The 24,303-nt window shown below is 36.3% G+C and overlaps 1 protein-coding gene across 6 annotated transcripts in view; it reads left to right on the forward strand.

The window, feature by feature from the left end:
- Nucleotides 1-23,765, forward strand: part of ATP13A3 (ATPase 13A3) — a 90,527-nt gene extending 66,762 nt beyond the window's left edge. For 4 of the 6 annotated variants that reach the window (XM_066347838.1, XM_066347839.1, XM_066347840.1 and 1 more), the window contains 4 exons: nucleotides 5,530-5,618; nucleotides 11,779-11,859; nucleotides 13,394-13,483; nucleotides 20,432-23,765. In XM_066347838.1, the coding sequence (XP_066203935.1) occupies nucleotides 5,530-5,618; nucleotides 11,779-11,859; nucleotides 13,394-13,483; nucleotides 20,432-20,629 (458 nt within the window). In that variant the 3' untranslated portion in view covers nucleotides 20,630-23,765. Of the gene's footprint in view, nucleotides 1-5,529; nucleotides 5,619-11,778; nucleotides 11,860-13,393; nucleotides 13,484-16,646; nucleotides 16,725-20,431 lie in introns of those variants that run through there. The other 2 variants (XM_066347843.1, XM_066347842.1) reach the window with 2 other exon arrangements.
- Nucleotides 23,766-24,303: the final 538 nt, after the last annotated feature.

Genomic DNA, 24,303 nt, shown 5'->3' on the forward strand with positions numbered 1-24,303 from the left:
AAGTGAAATCATAGGGTATTTGTCTTCCTCTGTCTCAGGCTTATTTCACTTGGCATAATACTCTCCAGGTCTATCCATGCTGCCATAGCATTTTTTTAAAAAGTTACTTTTATTCATTTTAGTGAATAGAGACAGAGAGATGGAGACAGAGAGAGAAGGGGGGGGGCAGGAAGCATCAACTCCCATATGTGCCTTGACAACAGGCAAGCCCAGGGTTTTGAACTGGCGACCTCAGCATTCCAGGTCGAGGCTTAATCCACTGCGCCACCACAGGTGAGGCTCCCATAGCATTTTGATTGATCAGTATTAGGGTTTATGGGAAAAAGTCAGTTACCATATATAAATTGCCAGTGTATTTTTTTAATTATGAATATACTAATTAATATATGAAACAATTTAATTTTCCCCCCCCCCCGTAGAACTTCAGACTATGACAGTATCTGGGAGTGAATAGTAGTTATTCTTTTGCTGCAGTTGTAAAGAAATACCAGTGCTCTGGTTGGCAAAATGTCAGGTCACAGATCCTGATATGTCATAGAAGTAACAACTACTAGGGTCTCTGTCTCATGTTAGAGTTAAAAAAGTATTTTCACATATTAACTTACATTCTGTACTTATACCCAGTACAGTTTGTAGGGCAGGCTTTATTTATATTTTAGACAGGTAAGACCGTTCAGATATAATTATCAATAATAGTGAACTTTTTTTTTTGTTTGTTTTAAAGAACTGATATTTCCTGTCTAATAAATAGAAACTGTGTTACTGAGAATCATGTTAGAACCATGTTGTGGGATAAAAGCCTTCCACAGAAGGCTTCTAAGAGGACGTTTTTTAGTGATTAAACTTATTATAAAGTGAACTTAATAATTAATGTTAATGAAATGTTTTTATTTTAGTTTCATGTTTTTAAATTTTAAGAAAATATTGAGCATGCCCAAGGATAGCATTCCCATTTAATTTCAGATGGACTTATAAACTTAATTATTGGCCAGTGGACTATTTTTAAAACATATTAATAATTGTGTTTTCATAGAAATACAGCCATAAAGCCTTTGTCTTTACTTTCAGCAGCTTGTGTACATCTGTTAGTGGATAAGCAGAAGTGCATGCTGTCATAAAACATGCCTCCCAAAAAACAATGAGAAACAGATACCTTTTGGCTAATTTTTACATCTTGTCTTTTTGTCTGTCATTAGAGTCCCCTGATGGAATACTGTTGAGTAAAGAAAGAAAAGTAGGGAAGAAAAGAAATGACAAATTATATAAAGTAATGTATAATGTAAAGTAAATACAGAGGGAAACGAATGGGGAGAAAGCAAGGTGTTACTAGAGCTGACAGCTTTTTCCCTACAGAATAGATGGTTCATAGTTCTTTGTTGGGACCTGCGAGTTGCTGTTCTTTACATCAGTATGTACAACATCTACTTAGACAGCAGTGTAGTATAGTAAATCTATCTTGAGATTATTTTCAAAACATCAATCTTAGGCAGTTAAGTCATTCTCTGTAGTTTTTGCCTTTCCTCTACTAGTTTCGCTGATTCTAAATAAAACCTAATTTCGGTCTGTGGTTGCCTATTTTCAACTCTAGCTTAGCCCAGCTATATTTTCTTGTTTGACTCTACTATTATTTCAAGGACCATGATGATATGGACTAAATTTTTGCACTCTTATTTAATTAGGTATAGTTTCTTGGGGTTTTGGCCTCAGTTTTTTGCCATAGTTTCTTACTTTATCCCTAAAATTGATTGCTTGTGAAATATGTACATGTCTTTTCTCAGTCTCTGAGGCATTATTACTTAACTGCCAGTCTCCTGTTCTTGGCCTATGTATCATTTTTATGCCATGCTTGGGTTGATTAGAGCAGATAACTATAGAGTTCCTACGTGATAAGGTAGTCTTCTAAAGACAAGTAATTGAGTAAGGAAGGGGGGGGGATAGGGATAAAAAGATGAAATTTGTGGCCTGACCTGTGGTGGCACAGTGCATAAAGCGTCGACCTGGAAATGCTGAGGTCGCTGGTTCGAAACCCTGGGCTTGCCTGGTCAAGGCACATATGGGAGTTGATGCTTCCAGCTCCTCCTTCTCTCTCTCTGTCTCTCCTCTCTCTCTCTCTCTCTCTCTCTCTCTCTCTCTCTCTGTCTTTCCCTCTCCTCTCTAAAATGAATAAATAAAAAATAAAAATTAAAAAAAATTAAAATGATGAAATTTGTGGAACAAAAGAGGTATATATCAACTAGAGACAAGTATTGTGGGCTTTTTTATGCTATTTTGAATCACTTACTAAAGGGGGTATGAAGGAAATCCTATATGGTGCCTTACTTTAGTGTCATATTCCATCAAAAGAATCTGGTATCATTAACAAATCTGTGATGCCATAAGATGGGACATATTTTATAATAACTTGAGTTTTTACATATTACGTTGCATTTTAAGTATTTAAATCTACTCTTTCTTCTGGGATCCTCATTATATCCCTATTTTCTAGTTGAAATAATTTGACTTTGAATGACTTGCTCATGTGCACATAGCTTTGTGGCAGGATTTATTTATTTATTTATTTATTTATTTATTTATTTATTTATTTACAGAGACAGAGAGAGGGATAGATGGGGACAGACAGACAGGAACAGAGAGAGATGAGCAGCATCAATCATCAGTTTTTCGTTGCAATACCTTAGTTGTTCATTGATTGCTTTCTCATATGTGCCTTGATTGTGGGGCTACAGCTGACTGAGTAACTAACCTTGCTCGAGCCAGTGTCCTTGGGTCCAAGCTGGTGAGCTTTGCTCAAACCAGATGAGCCCGCGCTCAAGCTGGCGACCTCGGGGTCTCCAACCTGGGTCTTCCGCATCCCAGTCCAATGCTTTATTCACTGTGCCACCTCCCGGTCAGGCTGTGGCAGGATTTAAAGCAATCTAAATCTTTAACTTGAGGAACATTCTCCCCTGGCCCTTAATCTACTACCAACACAGAATTTGTTTTGATAGTGGTCTTCTGAGGAAGAATATTACTTGCACTTCGATAGGATTACTAAGAAGTTACTGACAAGGCCAGGAGAAGCCAGGGGCTGAGAGCACAGTCCACTAGAAACTCATACCTGTAAAGTGAATACCTGTTTTTCCATGCTTGGTTGAAATCCTTACTAGTCTTTTCATTTGAGCTGTTATATAAATCTGTTAGCCATCCACCTCCCCTGTCAAATTCCTTTGAATAGTGCTTTTTCTCCCCTTCCTAAACAGAGGAAAGATTCAATTACGTACTTATTTTCTCCTTTGCATGGAGATTTTAGCAAAGTTGCAGAGGTGTGATCAAAGGGGGTTGCTTTAGGAGAGAGACATGAAAATTTGAGAAACAGTGTTGAGGTAGACATAAGAAGTTTCTGAGTCTGAGTAAACTTTTTCTTCTAGCAACATGCCAGGAACTAGATTGCAAATCTATTTTTACTATAGTTGTGAATATGCAATAGGATTTGAAAAACATTCAATATGGGTTGTTACTTTGTTGAAAAAAAACTTCTTTCTCCACATCTTTCTCTACATCTTTCTTTGGCATTTCTGTTTTCACCCATTGCTTTTTGTAAACCCTTTAAAAAGTTTGTATATTTGTGTACTTCCAACTGGCATTTTCTAAATACTTTTTCTATAAAAACTGACCATAACTATTTGAATGACTATATAACTTATGTATTACAAAACTATATATGTAAACATGTTTTTATAGAACAATTAGTATTGGCCTATAATAATTATTATTATTATTATTGTGTGTGTGTGTGTGTGTGTGTGTGTGTGTATTTTTCTGAAGCTGGAAATGGGGAGAGACAGTCAGACAGACTCCCGCATGCGCCCAACCGGGATCCACCCGGCACGCCCACCAGGGGCGACGCTCTGCCCACCAGGGGGTGATGCTCTGACCCTCCGGGGCCTCGCTCTGCCGCAACCAGAGCCACTCTAGTGCCTGGGGCAGAGGCCGAGGAGCCATCCCCAGTGCCCAGGCCATCTTTGCTCCAATGGAGTCTTGGCTGCGGGAGGGGAAGAGAGAGACAGAGAGGAAGGAGGGGGGAGGGGGGAGAAACAAATGGGCGCTTCTTCTATGTGCCCTGGCCGGGAATTGAACCCAGGTCCCCTGCACGCCAGGCCGACGCTCTACCGCTGAGCCAACCGGCCAGGGCCTTGGCCTATAATTATTAACTGACAAAAAGTTTATATTTACAAATGACTCCCACATTTAATAATAGTGTTGAGGCCCTGCTCATTTATAGTCCATTAAATAGGATATTGACTCTTTTATTCATAGTAAAGGTTTCATGATAAAATTTTGGTTATATGTGGACTTAGTAAAGTTTGAGTTTGGAGCTGACCTCAGGTAGGAACTTGTGAATAAATATCCAAACCAAAGAAAAGAGGCAAACATAGTTGAAGGCTGTCAATATAATTGGGAAATTTCTGAGCCTCTCTAATTGCTCATTATATAAGGGTATTCTTGTACACATGCATGCATGTATGCACACGTTAAAAAAAGGGCCGTGAGGCCCTGGCCGGTTGGCTCAGTGGTAGAGCGTCGGCCTGGCGTGTGGAAGTCCTGGGTTCGATTCCTGGCCAGGGCACACAGGAGAAGGGCCCATCTGCTTCTCCACCCCTCCCCCTCTCCTTCCTCTCTGTCTCTCTCTCCCCCTCCCGCAGCCGAGGCTCCATTGGAGCAAACATGGCCTCTACCTCAGACTCTAGAGTGGCTCTGGTCGCAACAGAGCGATGCCCCTGATGGGCAGAGCATCGCCCCCTGGTGGGCGTGCCGGGTGGATCCTGGTCGGTCGGGCGCATGCGGGAGTCTGTCTGACTGCCTCCCTGTTTCCAGCTTCAGGAAAAAAAAGGGGGGGGGGGCCGTGAGTGGAAAGTTTAATTTTGGAGTTTGGAAAGTGATACAGAGTACTGTTGCAAGGGATTTACTATTCTTAGCTATCACAGCAGGGCATGGGAGTAGCGCACATTTAAAATAATGAATCAGCTCAGTTTTTAGGTTTTAGGTAATATTTCCTGTGGAAATATTTTCACAGAAGTCAATGAAAAAGCGGGATTCACTTAACAGAAAAATACTTCCATTCAACATAGAATGCCTCTGTTTAGGAGTATAATATACCTAATAATGGAAATAAATATTCAGCATTTTTTATAATCAATAGTAATTGTCACTGTATACATGTTTAAATGATAGTCTCATTTTGCCATATATAGCCTGGTCTCCTATTTGTGAGTTATGTATTGGCTTGATTAATTTACAAACTAGCTATTCATCTAGGAGAAATACAGATAAATGTCCATAAAAGTCTTTGTCTTACTTTTTAATCCTTTGGGCCCGAGTAAACTCTAGGAAATAACAGAGTTTACTTTATATACTTCATCAACCTAAATAGAAGCGTTCGGTATTCAGAATCAAATTTAAGATTGACAGTATTAACAGTGTACCAGTTATTTATTATATGTCTTTATATAAAGGAACTTCCTAATTTAATTGTTTTACTTTCTTTTTCAGACCTTTTTGTTGTGTCTGTGATTATTTTGTATGTTTTCATATTATTCATCATGTTGCATCCAGTTTCCTCTATTGACCAGGTTCTTCAGGTAAGGCTTAATTTAAGCACATCAGTTATTTCTGGTTGTCTGAGGCCTGGAGGTGGTACCCTGGACAGTAACAGATTTGACACATTACAGAGGGTCCTCAGGTTATGACACAGTTTCGTCCCTACGACAATGACATAACCCAAATTTTGGTGTAAGGTGAAACACCCTAGCCCAACACAAATGGAACCCTTGCACTTTGAGGAGTCCAAAATGGCGTAGGTGAGCATACTGGGGGACACGATCTCGCTCACTCATACACTGCATTACTGCGTGTTCTTCCTCCGCCACAACCAAACCAGTTTACCCATGCAGTCCCTACGGGTGATGCTAACAGTGTAAGCCGGAACGCTCACGTCTTATTTTTTTTTTTTTAAGTTTTTGTGGGAGTGAATGTTGTAAACTCTGAAACATGGTATGTTGAGACTGTCGTAACCTGAGGACCCCCTGTGGTAGTACACAGCCAAATGAGACTTCTGGATGTTTGCTATGGCTTAAAATCTACCCCTTGACTCTTATGTTACTGGGGAAAGAGACCAAACTGTCTATACTTTTTTCTAGAATCTTTTCTATCTGATTTTTCTAAGATAACAGTTTTTAACCCAGAGATACCCTATGAAGAATAAAAAATATAATTCAAACAGCAGCTTTTATTGACTCTACTTGCTGTTTAATTTTTTCCCCTGTTTTTTCAGTTTGTTTTTGGTTGAATTTCCCTTTGTCTACAAACAAATGTTTCTTGGTTTTTAGAAATAATAAAATTTGATCCTGTTCTTTGATTTGAGCCTTTCCAACCTACTTTTTGAGTAGCCTGCACACACTGCCTCTTCAGTGTCCATTGAGTTCTCCATACTTTTTTCATTAAAAATTTTATGAATGATGAAATACTTATTTCATACAAAAGAATATGGGTATGTATTTAAGTTGTTAATTGTAATAGTAACAGAATAACACCCATGAATCCATTACCAAAGTTAAAAAAGGTATCATTACCAACACCAGTAAGATCTTATTATGTACCTTTGGCCAAACACCCAGAGGAAACCACTGTTCTAAGTGTTTCATTAAACACCATCTAGATATGAAGTCATAAAAGATAGTTTTGCTTGCCTTTGAACTTTATGAGAATGGTATCTTACAATCTGTATTTTTCTGTGACTTGCTTTTTTCCCATCAGCACTGTTTCTTAGGTTCATCCATGCTTATGCATGCGTTTCATTTTCAGTGCTATATAGTATTTCACTGTAGGATTATACTATAATTCATTTCTCTATTCCTTGTCAATAAATAATTGGGTTGTTTATTCCCTTTTCTTATATCAACAAGGCTTTTATGAACGTTTTCTGTTCGTGTCTCCGTGTATGGGAATGAGAAATGGCAAACCAAAGAGTGGGGATGGGGTTGGTACAGCCCATTTACAAATAACAAGAGGGTAGTGCATTGCTGTAGAGAATTTAAATACAGCAGTTAAGTCCACTAAAAGTCCATCTTTTAAAATGTCCCCATGTCCTGGGAATTCTAAACAATATCAGTGATAAAATACTTGTGCTACCACCCACTCGGCATTGCTATACCACTAGGGACAAAGGGTTCCTCTGGTTTATTTCAGTGTAAATTTGAGCATGCACTGCACTATTCAGCTTTCCCAAATGTGCCAAGTTGCTTTCTAAAATGATCATACCAGTTTATACTTTCATCAGTGGATGAGAGCCACTGCTTACTCATCATTGCCAACACTTGTCTAGTGTCTATAAAATGTTATATAATGATGGTTTTACAAATTATTTTAAATTGCTAATGGGGTTGATACTTTTTCACATGTTGACTCGTCATTTTTATTTCTTTTGTGAAGTGCCTATTCATGCTTTTTACCCATTTTTTCTATTAGGATTTTGTCTTTTTATTTTTAGGAGTTCCTAATGTATTTGGCAATCTGTGATAAATAACTTCTTCCAGTTTGTGGTTTGCCCTTTTGTTTATAATCCTTCTCTAAAACAATTTCATAATTTTACAGTAGTTAATTACAGTTTTTTTCTTTATGTTCTGTGCTTTTTGTATCTTAGTTTGGAAGATTTGTCTCTCAAGTTGATAAAGACATTTCTCTTTCATAGTCTTTAATCCATTTGGAATTAATTTTGTATATAACCTTAGAGATAGGCATCAAATTTCTGTTTTCCTCCTGAATACCCATTTGTTTCAGCATTATTTATTGAATAGTCTCATCTTTTCCAGTTGATCCTTTAGTCATATCTCTGCCCTCTCAATTTTCCATAGATATGACCATTGACCTGATAGGGACTCTATAGTTTCTTCTTTAGTTCTCTTTATCTTTCTCTCTTGTCAGTACCACAGTATCTAGATTACTGTGATGTTATAAGAAATCTTGATATATGGTGGGCAGGACTCCTGTCCTCACCTTATGTTATTGTTCACCTTGATTTTTTTGGCTGCTCTTGAACTTTTCCTCCTTCATATAAAATTTAAGTTTAGCTTGTCAAGTACAAGCCCTCTTGAAATTTTTATTAGAATTACACTGGGTTTATAAATAAATATGAGTGAGAATTGCTTTGGTCTCCCTTTCCATGAACAATATTTCCTTCCATTTTTTTTTTAGCTCTTCATATATATTTTTCAATAAAATCTGATAGCTTTATTCCTGAAGATGTTAATACAAGTTTTTGTTAGATTTATTTCTGGAGTATCACTGTTTTTGTCCCTCTGATAAATATCTGTTACATTTTCTAATCCTTTTATGCTGGTGTAAACAGTACAGTTGTCTTATATATCATTTCATATCCAGCAGCGTTGTCAAAATTTATTCTAAAAATTTTTAGATTCTCTTGGATTTTCTGTTTCTAGGTAGTCATCATCTATAACTAATAACAGATGTTTTGTTTCTGACATTTCAATACTTATATCTTGTATTTCTCATGTTTATTGACCTTATTAATGTTGGCTGTAATAGTAGTGATATGCTTGTCTTGTCCCTGACTCAAAAAGGAATACTCCTCTAACATTCACCATTGGATATATTGTGGGCTGTTGGTTTCTGGTATGTACTGACTGTGAGGTTGAGAAAGCTTCCTTGTATAGTGTTGTTGCCATAAATAGATGATTAATTTTATCTAATGCTTTTTCTACAGCTACTGAATGATCATACAGTTTTTCTCCCTAGAGAATGTGGTGAATGATAGTTAATTGACTGGTATTCAAATGAGGAGGAACTAATATTGTATTCAAGAAACCCAATTTGGTCATGACGCATTCTTTTTTATAATCTCCAGATTTGGTTTGCTATGATTTTGTTTACGAATTTTGTATCTGGTAGCATGAGTGAGATCAGACTTAATTTTTTTTTTGTTGTGTGTTATTGAGAGGTTTGCCTGTCAGAGTTATATGAGCTTTTGGATTGAGTATTCCATTTCATGGACTTTGTCATAGTTTAATCCCCTTTTATTGGGTACTTAGGTTGTTTAAGTGTTTTGCTATTATAATAAGAAATGATGTATTGCAATTCCTTGCACACTTCATTAAGGACAAGTGTATACTTAGAGGCTAAATGTGCAGAAGTGGAATTGCTCGGTCAAAGGGCATCTAGAATTATAGTTTTTACAAGTGTGGTGTTGTTGAACTTTGAAGAAGTTGACAGTTTATAACCTTACCAGCAGTGTATGAGTGTGTCTGTTTCCCCACGTTTCATTGAGGGTTAGATAAGCACTTTAAACAAAAGAAGAAAACAAAACACATTTCTTTCCTGCCACATGTGTCTTTTGCTTCACAGCCAAATTATTTCTTGAAAGAGTACTATGAAATTGAGTTCACCTCCCACATATTCACCCACTAGTCTGAATTCTGCACCTGCCAGTCTGCTGAAACTGCCCTTGACAAGGTAGTTAACAGCCTTCTTGTTAAGTCCAATTAATTGTTTCATTAATTTTTTCCCATTATTACTTGATTCCTCAGCAGTATTTGACAAGTTAGCCATGCCATCATTCTTGAGATAGTTCCTCTAGAATTTTGTGATGCTTTGCTTTCTTATGATTTTTTTTTCTTCTTACTTCTATATCTCCTCATTCTCATTTCCCATTGTGATTCCAAACCCTCTGCCTATCCCTTAAATGTTTTGTGTTCCTCACATTTCTGTTATTATTCCTCATCTTACTCTACATTCAGGTGATCTCATCTGTAGTCATGGCTTCACCAGTAGTTGCCATATGTGTAATGAAGACTCCAGATTTTATACCCTTCACCTAGCCCTCACACTGAGCATTAGACATGTATGTCTGTCTATTCTACTAACATACTGAGTATTATCTGCATGGTTCACCTATCAGTTCCCTCACTCAATAAGTTTTGAACTAAGCTCATCATTTTCTTCCTCAACTCTTCTTTGTCTCTGTTTCTTGGTACCATTTACCCAAGTCAGAAGTATGCATGTGTGTCCTTGTCTGTTCCTTCTCTTTTTATAGTCAGTCTGTTAATAGATTGTTTTCTTATTCTGAATTGTTTTTCTCTTTTTACTCCAATTCAATTTGTCACCTAAAAGAAAACTATTTGTTTCCTTTACTCACAACATTTCTGACACCAAATGAGTGGGTGGTGTTCCCACACCAACCAATTCTCCACCTCTCTGGACACTATCTGGGTATCTTGCAATTCAGTTCTGTCACTGACTTCCTGAAGTTAGTGCAGACCCTACAGATGAAGGGCTCACTTCCACAAGACTAGCCCACAACTCTAGACACACAGTTGCAAGTCCAAGGCTGTCACTGGTTCTCACAACCTCCTTTTCAGATTTGATCATTTGCTTTAACAGCTCATAGAACTTAGGAAAATGCTTATGTTTACTGGTTTATTGTAAAGAATATAATAAAGATACAGATGAACAACCATATGAAGAGTTACGTAGGCTGAGGTCTTCTGGAAGGGTCCTGAGCACAGGAGCTTCTGTCCCCACAGAGTTGGGAGGCACCATCCTCCGAGCACAAAGATGTGTTCAGCAACCCAGAAGCTCTCTCCAAAACCTCTAGTTTAGGGTTATTTTTAATGGAGGCTTCATCATAAGCATGAATAATGATTAAATCAGTCTCCAACTCCTCTTTCCTCCCTGGAGGATGAGGAAGTAGAACTCCAAGTTCTAAGTTTCTAAGCATGGCTTAGTCTTTCTGGTGACCAGCTCCCATCCTGAAGCAGTCCAGGAGCCCAACAAATGTAGCTTCATTAGAACAAAAAACCATTTGAGTTGGATAATGGGAAACACAGTGCAGTATGCAAATTATGTATCATAGGAATGTATACTTGAAACCAATGTCACTCCAATAAATTAAAGAACAAAAAACATTCTTGATCCCTGGGAATTCCAGGGCATTTAGAAGCTCTGTAAGATACTCCTGTCACCTTTGTCACTCAGGAAATTATAAGAGTTTTAAGAGCTAAGTGTCATGTCATGAACCAGGGACACAGACCAAATACATTTTTTATTATAATGCCCATCACTCTCATTCAAGCTACCATTTTCTTTTGCCTGGATCACTGTATGAGTCTTCACCCCTCAAATCCTTGCTGGAGTCATAGATGTTTTTCTAAAACATTGAATCGTGTCACTGCTTGGCACCTAGCACAGTATCCTAGGTACTCACTGAGTATTTGCTCTTAAAAGGATAAATACATGAGTGAGATTTTTTTTTTTTGATCTTAGAAATTAATCACAGATTTTAAAGTAAAAAGACTTAGATTGTATTTCTTAAATTGATTTGTATAGTTCTATAAACTTGTCTTTATAACAGTATAGTTTTGAGTAATACTTCATTATTCTATCAGTGTCTGCCTCGTTGTTTAAAGATAGGATTTTATTTTAAAATAAGGACCTGTTTGAAATTTATGATCTAACAGAGCATGGGATATTGAATCTTAGTGATTAGGATTTGACTCGAAGCTTAGCCACTTCAATACTTTTTTAATCTTAAGTTTAATCTTTAATTTACACTTTGAATTTTATCATCTAAAAAGTGGACATAATATTTACCTTGCTGTTGAGGATTGAGTAGCTATTCTGTGAGAAGGTACTTGGCATATAATAGGAATTTAATTAATTTTAAAGTCAAGATATAATGCAAATATCAACTGCATGCTTCAATTTTAACTTAAAAATTTTGTCTTACAGCTAGTATGTGTACCGTATCAGTGGCGTGTAACTATGCTCATCATCATTCTTGTCAATGCCCTTGTATCTATCATGGTGGAGGTAAGCACTTCAGATCATCAAGTGGCTGCTGCTTTGGGATTCTTGGTGATTTTAATGGTAATGGGGGAAGAGAACAGCCCACAGTTTCAGTTTTACTTTAGTTTGATTCATTTCATCTTCTGATATTCTCAGTTAACTGATAGTAGTCATTTTAAGGGATATTACTTAGCTGTACTCCTACAGATAGGAGAAAATTAGAATGAGATAGCAAAAGTTAGTGATTGATAGAAAGGATAGACGAATGGTGCTCAGCATAGTGGGGGAAAGGTAGGAGGCACATCAATAAGGAGGAAACCCACCAAGCTGGACTGTAGTGGGGCAGGGATTGGCGCTCTGGTGGCCCATAAACTGGTACCTCAAAAATCAGAGTGTGTGGGTACTACTGAGTCTTGTTGGTGTACGGTAAAATATCTCATTTTAGGAAGAAAAAGGCAGGGGATTTCTCCATTAAATGTGGTAAATATTAATAATAAGAAAGTTTATTGAGAGTATAAAATAATGACCATACCGAATTTACCCAATCTCAGCATTGATTTACTGGAACTTCTTCCTCATTGATATTTACTTTTAAGTTCCCACTAGAGGTCTTAAGTACTGATCCATTCTGCATTGTATAATTTCTCTCCTATTAGGTTTGCCTTTAGGTCCACTTCTATAGAAGGAGCTACTGAGTTCTTACTTCTTATTATAATTTTGTCTGTTCTCAGAACTATTATTATTCACTCCCACAGTAGCATTATATGAAATGGAAGGAGATAACAGTTATGATTTTTAGTTAAGGGTTTCATAGGGCATGCTTTTGAATTAAAATTAGGTAATTGTGAAATGTATACTTTAGTGATAATAGTTCTAGAATTAGAAATTATGCCTAATTTATCTTTCTAAAAGATGACTTGGTCTTTAAATTGGGGCGATAGTAGGCAGCATGGATATTATGGTACTGCTGCTGATCTTTTTAAGTTGCCCAGTGGAATATATTTTTGCTATTGTATGGACGATAGAAAGCACATCTAAGACTGTATTTTAATAGCCTTTTTCTATAGGATTAGGTCATCTTTATCCTCAAATGTTTAAGATAAAATATTTTTTAAAAGATTTTAGAGAATCTTTTTATAATCCCTGGTAATTTGTTAGTTTTGCTCACTATCAAAATAATTATTTGTGTTGGGCTCTGATGAAATTATACTCATATAGATAGGTACATATAGATATAGAATTGTATATATTCAGTGGAAATAACTTGTTAAGAAAAAAACTTTGGATAATAAGCATTTTAATATGGGAAAGACTTGATTGTTCATATAAAAGTCGTTGTTATGGAAAAATTAGAGATCCCTTTTTATTAAGGATTTTATGATGATTTATATTTGTTGTACAAGTTGTGTTATTCTCTGTTCTTTTGCAATATTAACTAAAATTCTCTATAAAAATCATTTTTTCACTAATGATTCAGCATTGTGTGATCCTTTTTAAATGTGCACATTAATCAAGAGTTAGTCATTTTTAATTCTTAACTCGCTGGAATATCTCTCAGAACTTCTGCCTTGACATGGTCCTTTGGAAAGTTGTGTTCAATCGAGACAAACAAGGAGAATATCGCTTCGCCACCACACAGCCGCCACAGGTTGGAAATCAGCTCTTGCTCTCAATTCTTCATGTCTCTCTAGACTTTCTGTTGTGTACTCTGCATTCTGTAAAGTGGTGTTCTGTTGTGTGTTGCCTCAATCTTTTTCTTTATGCCTGACATTTCATTTCTTACAAGAAGTCCTAGAAAATTCATGCGGACCTTTGCTATAGACTTTTCAGGACTTCAGAAATTTCATAATTCTCCTTTCCATTACAATCCTTATCTTGTGTGTGTGTAAAGGTCTTGTCCTCAGTCAGTGATGAGAGTTAATTTTTCCATTTCTGTCTGGCTTAAATTTTATGCTTTTGGTTTTCATGAGTCCCATTAGAAGCTAAATGAGCTCTATATAAACGAAGTTATGAAATGAGAATTAAATGGATCAGAGTCCAAAGGTAAAAATTTTCAGCAATTATTTCTGATTTGTTACTGTGTCCTAATTTTGAGTGGTTTTTTAGCTTTCGAAACAACATATGTCTCTAATCATTCAGGAAAATTTTCAGACAGACAGTGTGGATTTATATACAAATCATGGCTTAGGATTTTTTGACTCTTTGGATCCATTATGTAGCCTTTTATTTGGAAGATGTGCAAGCTCTGTGATAAAAATAGATGAGAATCAGATGAATAAAGCGCATTTCCTGGTGTTAGGGTATTGATACATAGTTTTAAATAGAAAATATAAGTTAGTCTTATTTTTTAAACTGATGTAATTGAGTTACATACAGCTCTACAACTTTTTGAGTATAGAGAACTTAACAATGCAGTCTCACCCCCTCATTATTTTACCTGTTTGTTTGTGGATTGGTGATGTATTCTAAAGCATCATGAGCTTTTAGACATCATGAGCCACAAGGAAGCCTGTAGAGTTCAAGAAGCTCCTTAGCATTGCTGAGTTGGGTCATTCACTTATTTTTACCCCCTCCTGCCCACATGTTTTTTCTTTTTGCTTTTCCTTTTTTTACCTAAGTAGCAACTTCTTGAGCTTTATTTTGGTAATTCAGCAGGCTTGATGCTCGGTGTAATATTGCAAAATCCTTTTATTAGAAGTCTGGAGAATGGCATTTTTTGTTCTGATGCTTTGTGATGAATAGTGATAGTTTTGTAATGATGGGATGAGTTTGGAATGGTTCTATTTCTCTTTCTCAAAGCAGTGGAATGCCCAGCTGTCCCTAGTACTGGGTATGACCACTTGTATTAGGAACTCAAGTTCTTTAGCTAAATCGACTTTGTTTCTATAATTCTTTTCTTTTGCTAACCTCACTGCATCACTTCAGGGTGTTAAATTTGGGTTATATCATCAGTCCTCATAAGAGATACTCGTATTGGTAAGGCTCAGGGCAAAGAAAACATTAACATTGAGTTCCCAGCTTCTCCAGTGAGATCTCCAACTATTGATTTAAACAGGAAGTACCTGTACGTTCTGAAGAGTTATATACTGGTTTAGTCAAAATTGGGTGTCATAAACCTCCTTTAAAACATTTGAATTGGAAATTCCTCTTAACTTTTCAACCAAAATTATATGGCAGAAAATTCTGTTGTTTGCTATTTTTTAAAATTTGTTAATCTCTATTTTTTAAAAATTTGTTAATAAGTATCTGTCCTCGTTTTTAAAAGTTGTATCTGTCATGTGAAGTCCTGCCTCTCAAGTGTTTAGGGGAGAGTGAAGAGAGTGGTCTAGAGCAGGTGGCTCCAGCATGTCCTGTGTGCTTGCCAGTTCTGAGAGTCATTGAATAGACAAGAATTTTAGTCTTCAATCTCTGTTCTATGATCATGATTAAGAAAGCATTTTTTAAATTACTGGTTTAAAAAAAGTTTTTATAACTCTTAGCACAGATTGATACTTTCATCTTCAGACATTCATGTGTGCAATGTAGTCACCTTTCAAGAGCCAGTTAGTCATATTACTGTAAGGCTGGGGTTGTCAGTCAGGGGCACTCTTCTTCCCCCCACCCTCCCGGGGGACCTTTGGTAATACCTGGAGACATATTTGGTTGGTCACAGGTTGGGGTTGAGGGGTGTTGCTACTACATGGAGTTGGGTAGACGCAGGGATGCTGCTAAATAAACATCCTACTGCAGTACACAAGACAACCCCTTTAAAGCATTTCTGACTTCATTTTCAACATAAAGAAATAGCGTTTAGTCCATTTACCAAGGTTTTGCATCTAATGAAGGGCAGCAGAGTTGGGAGTTGAAGCCAGGGTTTCGGATTTCAAGAGTATTGTTTTTCCTGCTCTGCCACTTTGCCTCACTTACTTGGGACCATACAGATCACACAGATGTAAATTAACATAACAACCAAATGACAAAATAGAGACAAACAGTACTACAGTTTTTAATACCTACTTTTTATAGTAGACACAGTATGAGGCATTTTGTGTAAATTCTAATAGTTCCAACAAACTCAAGACGTAGGGATGTCTTTAGTTTCTCCCCGTTTTCACAGATAAAGAAACAGTGTTGCCTGACTAGACGGTGGTGCACTGGATAGAGCGTCGGACTGGGAAGCGGAGGACCCACGTTCGAGACCCCGAAGTCGCCAGCTTGAGTGCGGGCTCATCTGGTTTAAGCAAAGCTCACCAGCTTGGACCCAAGGTCGCTGGCTCGAGCAAGGGGTTTACTCGGTCTACTGAAGGCCCACGGTCAAGGCACATATGAGAAAGCAATCAATGAACAACTAAAGTGTCGCAACGAAAAACTGATGATTGATGCTTCTCATCTCTCTCTCTGTTCCTGTCTGTCCCTATCCCTCTCTGACTCTCTCTCTGTCTCTGTAAAAAAAAAAAGGAAGAAGAAAGAAAGAAACAGTGTTAGAACTAGAATTCAAATTCAGGTTTATCTGGACCCAGATCTATGATATTTCTATACCAAAGAGCTTCTACCCTTTAAAAAACAAAATAAACTTTTAAGTATTATTTTTATTTAATTGTAGACATTTCAGACATTGTGTTATTACCTGGCCTATTCTTGAAGCTAACATAATTTAGCTATAAGAAGGATTTTTACATAATACTAATTTATTTCCCATAATGATTGTTTTTCTTATTGATACTTAGTGGCCTGAATCAAATTGAAAACAGGTTAAGTAAACCACATGCAAATAATTAAAGTTAAAACTTTTTAAAGTACTTTTTAAAAAATACTCATTTCATTGATTTTAGAGAGAAGAAGGGAGATTGAGAAGGAAAGACAGGAACATTGATCTGTTCCTGTATGTGCCCTGACCGGGGATTGAACTGGCAACTTCTGTGCTTTGGGAGGATGATCTAACCAAGTGAGCTGTCTGGCCAGGGCTAAAATTAAATCTTTTATGTAACAAAATATATATTTTTACCCAGATGTTAATATTTTTTCTGACCACAATTTTTTTTTTGATATATTAGTGATTTTTAAGGAGTACTCTTCAAAAAATGCATTGAACTTCACCCTTGGCCTACTGAATGAAAAATTTTTGGTGGAGGGTCCCATCATCTCTTTATAGCCTTACCCCTGTTTGAGAAGATCTGTGCTGCATAAGAAGCATTGGTGTCCGCCTCTGTCTGGTACACCAAGGCTGCTTGGTGGTAGATAGGAACTTTAATTATTCCTGCCTGAGGATTTGTCTGTTTTCCTTTTTTTGGGCAAAGTGTTAGCTGTGGTCTTTATGCCATTTAGAATATTGAGTTTATTTTGATAGAATGCTAATTCTGATTGTCCTTATTTGTTTTATATTCAGGATTGGTAAGGAAGAAGACTTTTATGAAAACCATAGTACTATTATATCATTGCCTACAAGCATGGCTTTATATTTTACATGCTCTGCATGAAAACATTTCCTAAAAGGCACCGAGAAGATGAAACTGGCATTCAGGTTCTAGAGTGAACAGCTTGTAATGGTCTAAGAAGCAGGAGAATTTTAGCTATTGATCTTTTGAAAGTTCTTGGTGGTCTCTGCTGCTCCGTGATAGCCTCTTTCCCTTCTCTAAGGGATGCACTTGGTTATTTGTGTCCTTTTAGGAGCAAACCAGAAGCTCCAGTTGTTGTGGCTCCTGTGTTGTGTTCTCCTGCTTTAGACACTTACACCTGGATGTTTGGGGAGCCCTGGTGCTCATCCTAAGCCTGAGATGCTCCCTTCTTCACTCTTGGTGCATGGTGCTTACCTTTCTCCTCTTGCCACTTTCTCTCTCCCATGATTTATTTCTCATTCCAGCATGCCTGTAGCACCTTTTATTTTCTGTACTGTGAATTATATTGTTTGAGGATGTGTGTGGTATGTTTGTGCTTGTAAACTAACAAACCTATACTTCTCTTTTGTGTGATACTTGGGGAGGTGAGGGCACAGGAACAAAATATATGTGTAATTACAGTGGAGCAGGGTATCCCTAGTGTTTCTTGTGACTTTATTTTTTCTGAATTATAATAGGTATACCTTGCTTTAATAGGGACATGAGGGTTTTGCTTTTTTTCTTAAACATGTACCTTAATCTAAGAAAAATACTATTCAGTTGTGATTCTGTTTGCAATGAAATTAATTTTAATTGTATTGCTTGCCTCACTTTCCACAGGTAGGGAACAGTGGATTTAGACATGTGTGTATGTCTTCCATTTGAATACACTTGGCTGTGACTTTCCATAACTCAGCCTGCTCTGTGCTGCCTTTCAACCCTGTTGACTCATTTGTTCAGACAATCCTATGTGTTGCTACGTTTTTCCCCCCAAAGTCAGCATTCACCATTAACCTTTTCTTGTGATCCTTTAACAGTGCTACATGCCATAAAATAAAAAGTGACAGCTTTCAGATTGATTAGGGAACAATGTTCTTTTCTGTAATTAAATTAAAGACTTTAAATACCTGTAGGAAAAAGATAGATCCAAATAGTGAGCCATCACCTCAGATTAAATAAGGTTTCTTGTGTATGTGTCTACAGTGAAAGGAATTATTGGATATTTGGATCACCTGAAGAATTCTTCTGTATCTTAATGCAAAATTTTCTTGTGGGCTTTTAAGGTGATGGTAGTAACTCTCTTTTTAGCTAGATGAGTAATCTTCAAATCTATACCTCCCTTCTGAATTTTAAAGTATACGTTACTTGTGGCCACAGTTTTTGCCAATAAATTTTTGGTGGCAGTGTTTTGTTGACAAAGTAAATGGGCCTTTAAAAGCACTTAGTTATTATTTATCATGGTCTCAAGCTGCCACATGCACACACCATAGTTTTGGAGAAGGAAAGATTAGTAAGTTCCTGGTAGTTGTCTCAATGAAATGGGAAGACCTACCAGCTCTAAATACAGAAAAGTTTAAAAGAGATTTCATTTTAAAGTATTATGCTATTCTCTATTGGCAATTTTGGAAACATGTTTTATAACATATGTTATAGCAAATCTGCCTTTCTTGATCATGAAGATACTTTGAATGTTAACATTAGAACGTTCATCTCAGTTATGTTATGCTTCCATTTTGTGAGATTACTTCAATTGAGATTAGACCTCTTTGTAGCCTGGGTTATGTGTTAAATGCAAAATAGAACAACCTGGGATTTAAATTTTGCTTTGGAGAAGTGGCAGCCAAAATAATTAAAAATTGACTTTTTTAGAGGTGAATATAGCCATAGGTCTAGGTATGGTCATTTAGTTTTCTTTTTTCTTAATAGAGAAACATCAATTTGTTGTTCTACTTATTTATGCATTCATTAGATGATTATTATATGTGCCCTCACTGGGCATTTAACCCACAACCGTGGCATATAGGGCCAGGGCTTATTTCATTTCTTGTCTCAAGTTTCAGTTACGATAAATTCGGGGCCCTGGCTGGTTGGCTCAATGGTAGAGTGTCAGCCTGGCTGTGGATGTCCCAGGATCAATTTCTGTTCAGGGCACACAGGAAAAGCAACCACTCCTCCCCCTTTGGCTTCTCTCTCTCTCTCTCTCTCTTCCTCTCCCACAGCCATGGCTCGGGTGGAGCAAGTTGGCCCTGGGCGCCAAGGATGGCTCCATGGCCTCACCTGAGGTGCTTAAATAGCTCAGTTGCAGAGCAATGGAGCTACAGCCCCAGATGGGCAGAGCATCGCCCAGTAGGGGGCTTGCTGGGTGGATCATGGTTGGGGTGCATGTGGGAGTCTGTCACTCTGCCTCTTTGCTTCTCACTTAAGGGGAAAAAAAGATAAATTCTGAAGGCCTCTGTTGAATGTATATTTCTGTACAATAACAAGGGACTGCTTTATTGATCTTTAAGAATTAAGATCACAGTCATTAAAAACATCAGGATTGATCAGAAGAATTTCAGTGATAGCAGAGCTTTTTATAATGAAATAATATTAAGTAGTAATTGCTTTATAGCTTTATATGTATCTCTTTTCAAAGGTGGGGCAGCAAGGAAAACCATCGTTATAAAATAAAATTGTTTTTATATTAATGAAAATGTGATTTTAAAAGAAGTGATTGACATTAAACACGATGTTCTAATTGTGACCTAACAATATTTTCATAATGTTTTATGTTTTGAAAGCTAATATTTATGGTAGTAATGATATTTTTACACTGCTTTCTTCCAAATATGATCAGGTAGCTAAGTTGTTAAGAATCATGGTACTAAAGGATAGTTTGGGATAGAAAATGAGGGTTTTCATATTAAATATTAAAAATATTTTCTCTTTCTGAATAGTCTAGTTATTCTTAATGCATTAGATACTTTGTGTTATCCAGATATGCAAGTTATTTTAAAAATATATCCATACACAAGAGAATAAAGTATATAAAGTAAATTATATTCATAACTTAAAAATCTAATTTTAAAAAAGTTCCTAAATAGCAATTGAAAGCTGACTTTTTTTATATGAATTTTTTTTCCATTTGTTTGTGTTCAGAAGTCAGTTGCTCTTATTTTTTCATGTTTATGTACTGTGCTTTAAAAACTTGTTAAGAACAAGCAGGCTTTAATCTACTAGGGTGTTCTTCCTTATTTCCTTAGGAGTCAGTGGATCGTTGGGGGAAGTGCTGCTTGTCCTGGGCCCTGGGCTGTAGAAAGAAGATACCAAAAGCAAAGTACATGTACCTGGCTCAGGAGCTCTTGGTTGATCCGGAATGGCCACCAAAGCCTCAAACAACAACAGAAGCTAAAGCTTTAGTTAGGGAGAATGGGTCGTGTCAGATCATCACCATCACGTAGCAGGGCTTCAGTCGCAGTGTGCTGGAGCAGGGCTGCAGAGTGTAACCGGAGGGCTTTTGGTCCTGGGGGTCAGAATGGCGTCACTTCAGTTTATGTCCCTTACGAATATAGTAGCTGAGTTGAGAGGTTTTTTAAAAAAAAATAAAACAAACAAACAAAATAGATTGGCCTGCCAGTTAAATTAATAATTAATATGTAAAGTCGTTTAGTAACTCTGAATGTTATATATATTTTCACAATTTTCTTAATTATTACCCTCAGTAACACTCTTTATATAGGGTACAGAAGAAAGTTGGTCACTGGTAGGTTTTAGACTTAGTTTACACCTTAAAATTTATTTTCACAACCCCTCTTACAAGAAGTTCCCATTTTCATTTGATTCCAACATTTCTTCCAAAGAATTGTATTATATATACATACACCAGATTCCTTTGATAGCTTAGAGTTAGGAGTGAATTTTATGGTGTTGCTTATAGAACAACTCAGGTAATTTCCATTTATGGTTTTATATTTTCTGTACAAATTGCCTGGGTTTTATCCTTCTAATCGGCAAGGTGCTTCACTGCTTTCTTGAGATGACCCTCAAAACTATTAAGTGTATCTTGTGCTTTGTCTGGTGTCAGTAGTATAATTTGCTTCAGTTAAATGTTGTGAAAACCTTTTTCAATAGGAAAATAGTTCAATTCTTTTGGCAATAGTTGTGGAGCTATCTTTCTAATATCTCTTCATACCTGTTTTCTCATGTTTTATATTTTTTAAAATGTCTTTTTATTTTCTACTTTTTTAATTACCTAAAGAGATTGGATAATAATGAGTTTATTTGTTTTTAGTTTTTTGAGTTAGACTTTTGCCTTGTAAAATTTTAAAGATTTGATGTATAGCTATCCAATCAATAAGGGTTAAAAAATGAGTGGTTTTGAACAACTGCTATTTTTCAAAGCAGTGTGAACTTGGTGAGAGTTTGTTGTTTGCCATTAGGTGGCACCAGAGGTCAGAGCTTGCCCATTTTGGATAGGATGACAAATGAACATATTTTGGTTGTCAAACTCTCTGGGAGGAAAGATAAATGGAAATAGAATTAAAGAGTAGACATTCACTGAACCAAAAGAAATGTGGATAATAGTTTTCACTTTTCTGTTTTGCCTAGTTAATGTTAAAATTCTAAACAAAATTAAAGTGACTTAAAAAATGCCTTTATAGGTAAGATCCAGCAGTTTGACAAAGCCCAGTTATGATAAACAAGGAAACATACTGCTGTAAAATGGACACTGAACTAGGTGACATTATCCTTTGTTCTTCCTTGACCAGTAGCATGCGTGTACTTTTCACCTCTAGCTAATCATATACTTACCAACTTATCCAGTGTTACCCAGAACTGTAGTAGAATCAAATGGTTCTCGTTTTTATGGTGCAGAGATATGAATGATGTTTGGTAACTAGAAAAATGTAAGTTACACTCAGGATCACTGTTATTGCTGTTGCCACTGATGATTTTTACAAAAATATAATCAAAGTTTTCCATCAAAAAATATAATATATTAATACACATTAGATGATAAGAACAAGTGTTCCATAAATGATTCTATGAAGCTATGCATCTTAGACCTCTTGAGCTGTGAATTAGCACTGTTTTCTATAGTTAATTATTCTCTTGTTTTATAATTTCCACCTTCATTTTCAACATGTACAAGTGTTATTATTCAATGATACCCCAGAATTGTAAATCTTATTCTTTGATTTAAATACTGAAGCATATAACTAAAGTAATTGCTAAGTAGCAGCTTAAAAACTCAATTATGAGAAGTGTGTTTTAACATCTTTAAGAGCATGATCATAAAGAGCTATATTTTTTACACCCTCCCTTTTTTTAATATTTAGATTTTATAAGGGTTTGATATCTCATCTGTCAATATTGCTTTCAAAGGAATAAGGTAAGGCTTTTAGGTAGGTGGAAAAGCATTTGTAGGAAATTAGATTTGAACATAGACTAAGTGGATTGTTCAAGTTGTAATTGATGGTCTCCGTCAATTTGAAGAATGTCTGTGAACACAGGTGTGGTCCTACTCAGTGCCATAGATAAGACTCCTCTCTCTGTAGGTCACCATTACATAGTAATTTTGATTCTGATTTTCACATTAAATTATTTGAGTGTATACAAACCTAAAATTTAAAATTTGTACATATATTATTTTGGTGTATTAAGATTAATAAATATTGCCGATTTAAATTTTATTTATGCACATACTTAAGGACAGAAATGTCTGGGAAAGTAATTGTTAAATAATGATATGTAACTTTTTAACTTTTTAAATAAATAACAAGATTTTTAATGTATGTCTCCCTCAGGGTTGTTTAAAGTTCTTTTTTTTCCTCCCTCAAATATAAATAGTGGTAACTATGTTTTGTATCTTCTAGCACCAACTGCTGTAAAGCAATGCTGCAAATAATGCTTGAATGAAAGTGGCTAAGCCAACAACAAAATAAATACTTTTTATATTAGTTTTATAATCCTTGCATTCGAAAGCTTTCCAAATTGCACTTGCATTTAGACAAAACTGTTGGAGTTTTTACTGTATTTATTTTGTTTCTCCTGTTTATGAAAATACTGCACAGTTTCAAAGGCATGATAAAAAACCAGTGTTTATGTATTCTGTTTCTAAAACGGCTAAACATACAATATTCAGAGAAGAGCAAAATTCAAACTTTAAAAAACATTCTAAGATTTCTTGCATGTAATTTTGCATAATCTGAAATAGGTTTTTGTATATTTATGGTGGGAGGTGGTGGGGAACTTTTAACAAGATATGGGATGTTAATTTTTGTACAGTCTGTGGGTATTTACACATATTTTTAATGTATTAAAATTTGGTAATCATGTGCACATTAAATTAATAAAATAGTTAACTTCCTGTTATGATTTGTTAATTCCCTAAGACTTTGGAATTTTTTTAAGAAACTTTATATGTCAGAAATGATACTACATCTTTATATTTTTAAAATTGTATTGCTGCTCAAGAACGGTACCCTGCTGTCAAAGAGGCATACATTCATAACTAGACATTCGACACTGTAAATAGCCTTAGGAAAATACTTTTTGATTGAAGCTATTCAAAATAAAAAAGTAAATAAAGTAGCATTTCTTTTTCTGTGTGTCTTTATACATTTGTTGGCTTTTTGGTTGTATGAATACTGCCCTCTTTCGATTTATTTTCCTGCTTAATACTTGCCTAAATCCCCCCCCCCCCACTTTGGATTTTTGAAGGAAATAAATGTAGCATTCCATATAACATTATGTCTGTGACCATCCGTGGAAACCTATCAGTCAGTTACAATGTGGAGCCAAAAGTTAAGCCAATGTGAGGGAAATGGTGAATTGTAAGACTGGGGAGTAAAGTCTATTGCTAGTAGGAAGATCAAACCCCAAAACTAATACCATTAAGACGTAAATTTGAAGTGAAGTGGCATCCGTGAGTGCAAAGGAGCCCTCCAAGGAGAGGAGCTGTGGAACTAGTTTCTGGTCATGGAAGGCCCAGAGAAGGCAAATTTGTGTTAGCTTTTGTGCTTGGGTAGGTGTTTCCTGGTACAGCAGATTCTGTGGGAGGCATATGTTCTCTGCTGGGGGCCGTGTGACTGGCTGCGATGTGATGGATTTGGGTGGCACGAAGGCTTACTTT

The sequence above is a fragment of the Saccopteryx leptura genome, chromosome 8 (assembly GCF_036850995.1).
Source record: "Saccopteryx leptura isolate mSacLep1 chromosome 8, mSacLep1_pri_phased_curated, whole genome shotgun sequence".
Classification (NCBI taxonomy): Eukaryota; Metazoa; Chordata; class Mammalia; order Chiroptera; family Emballonuridae; genus Saccopteryx; species Saccopteryx leptura.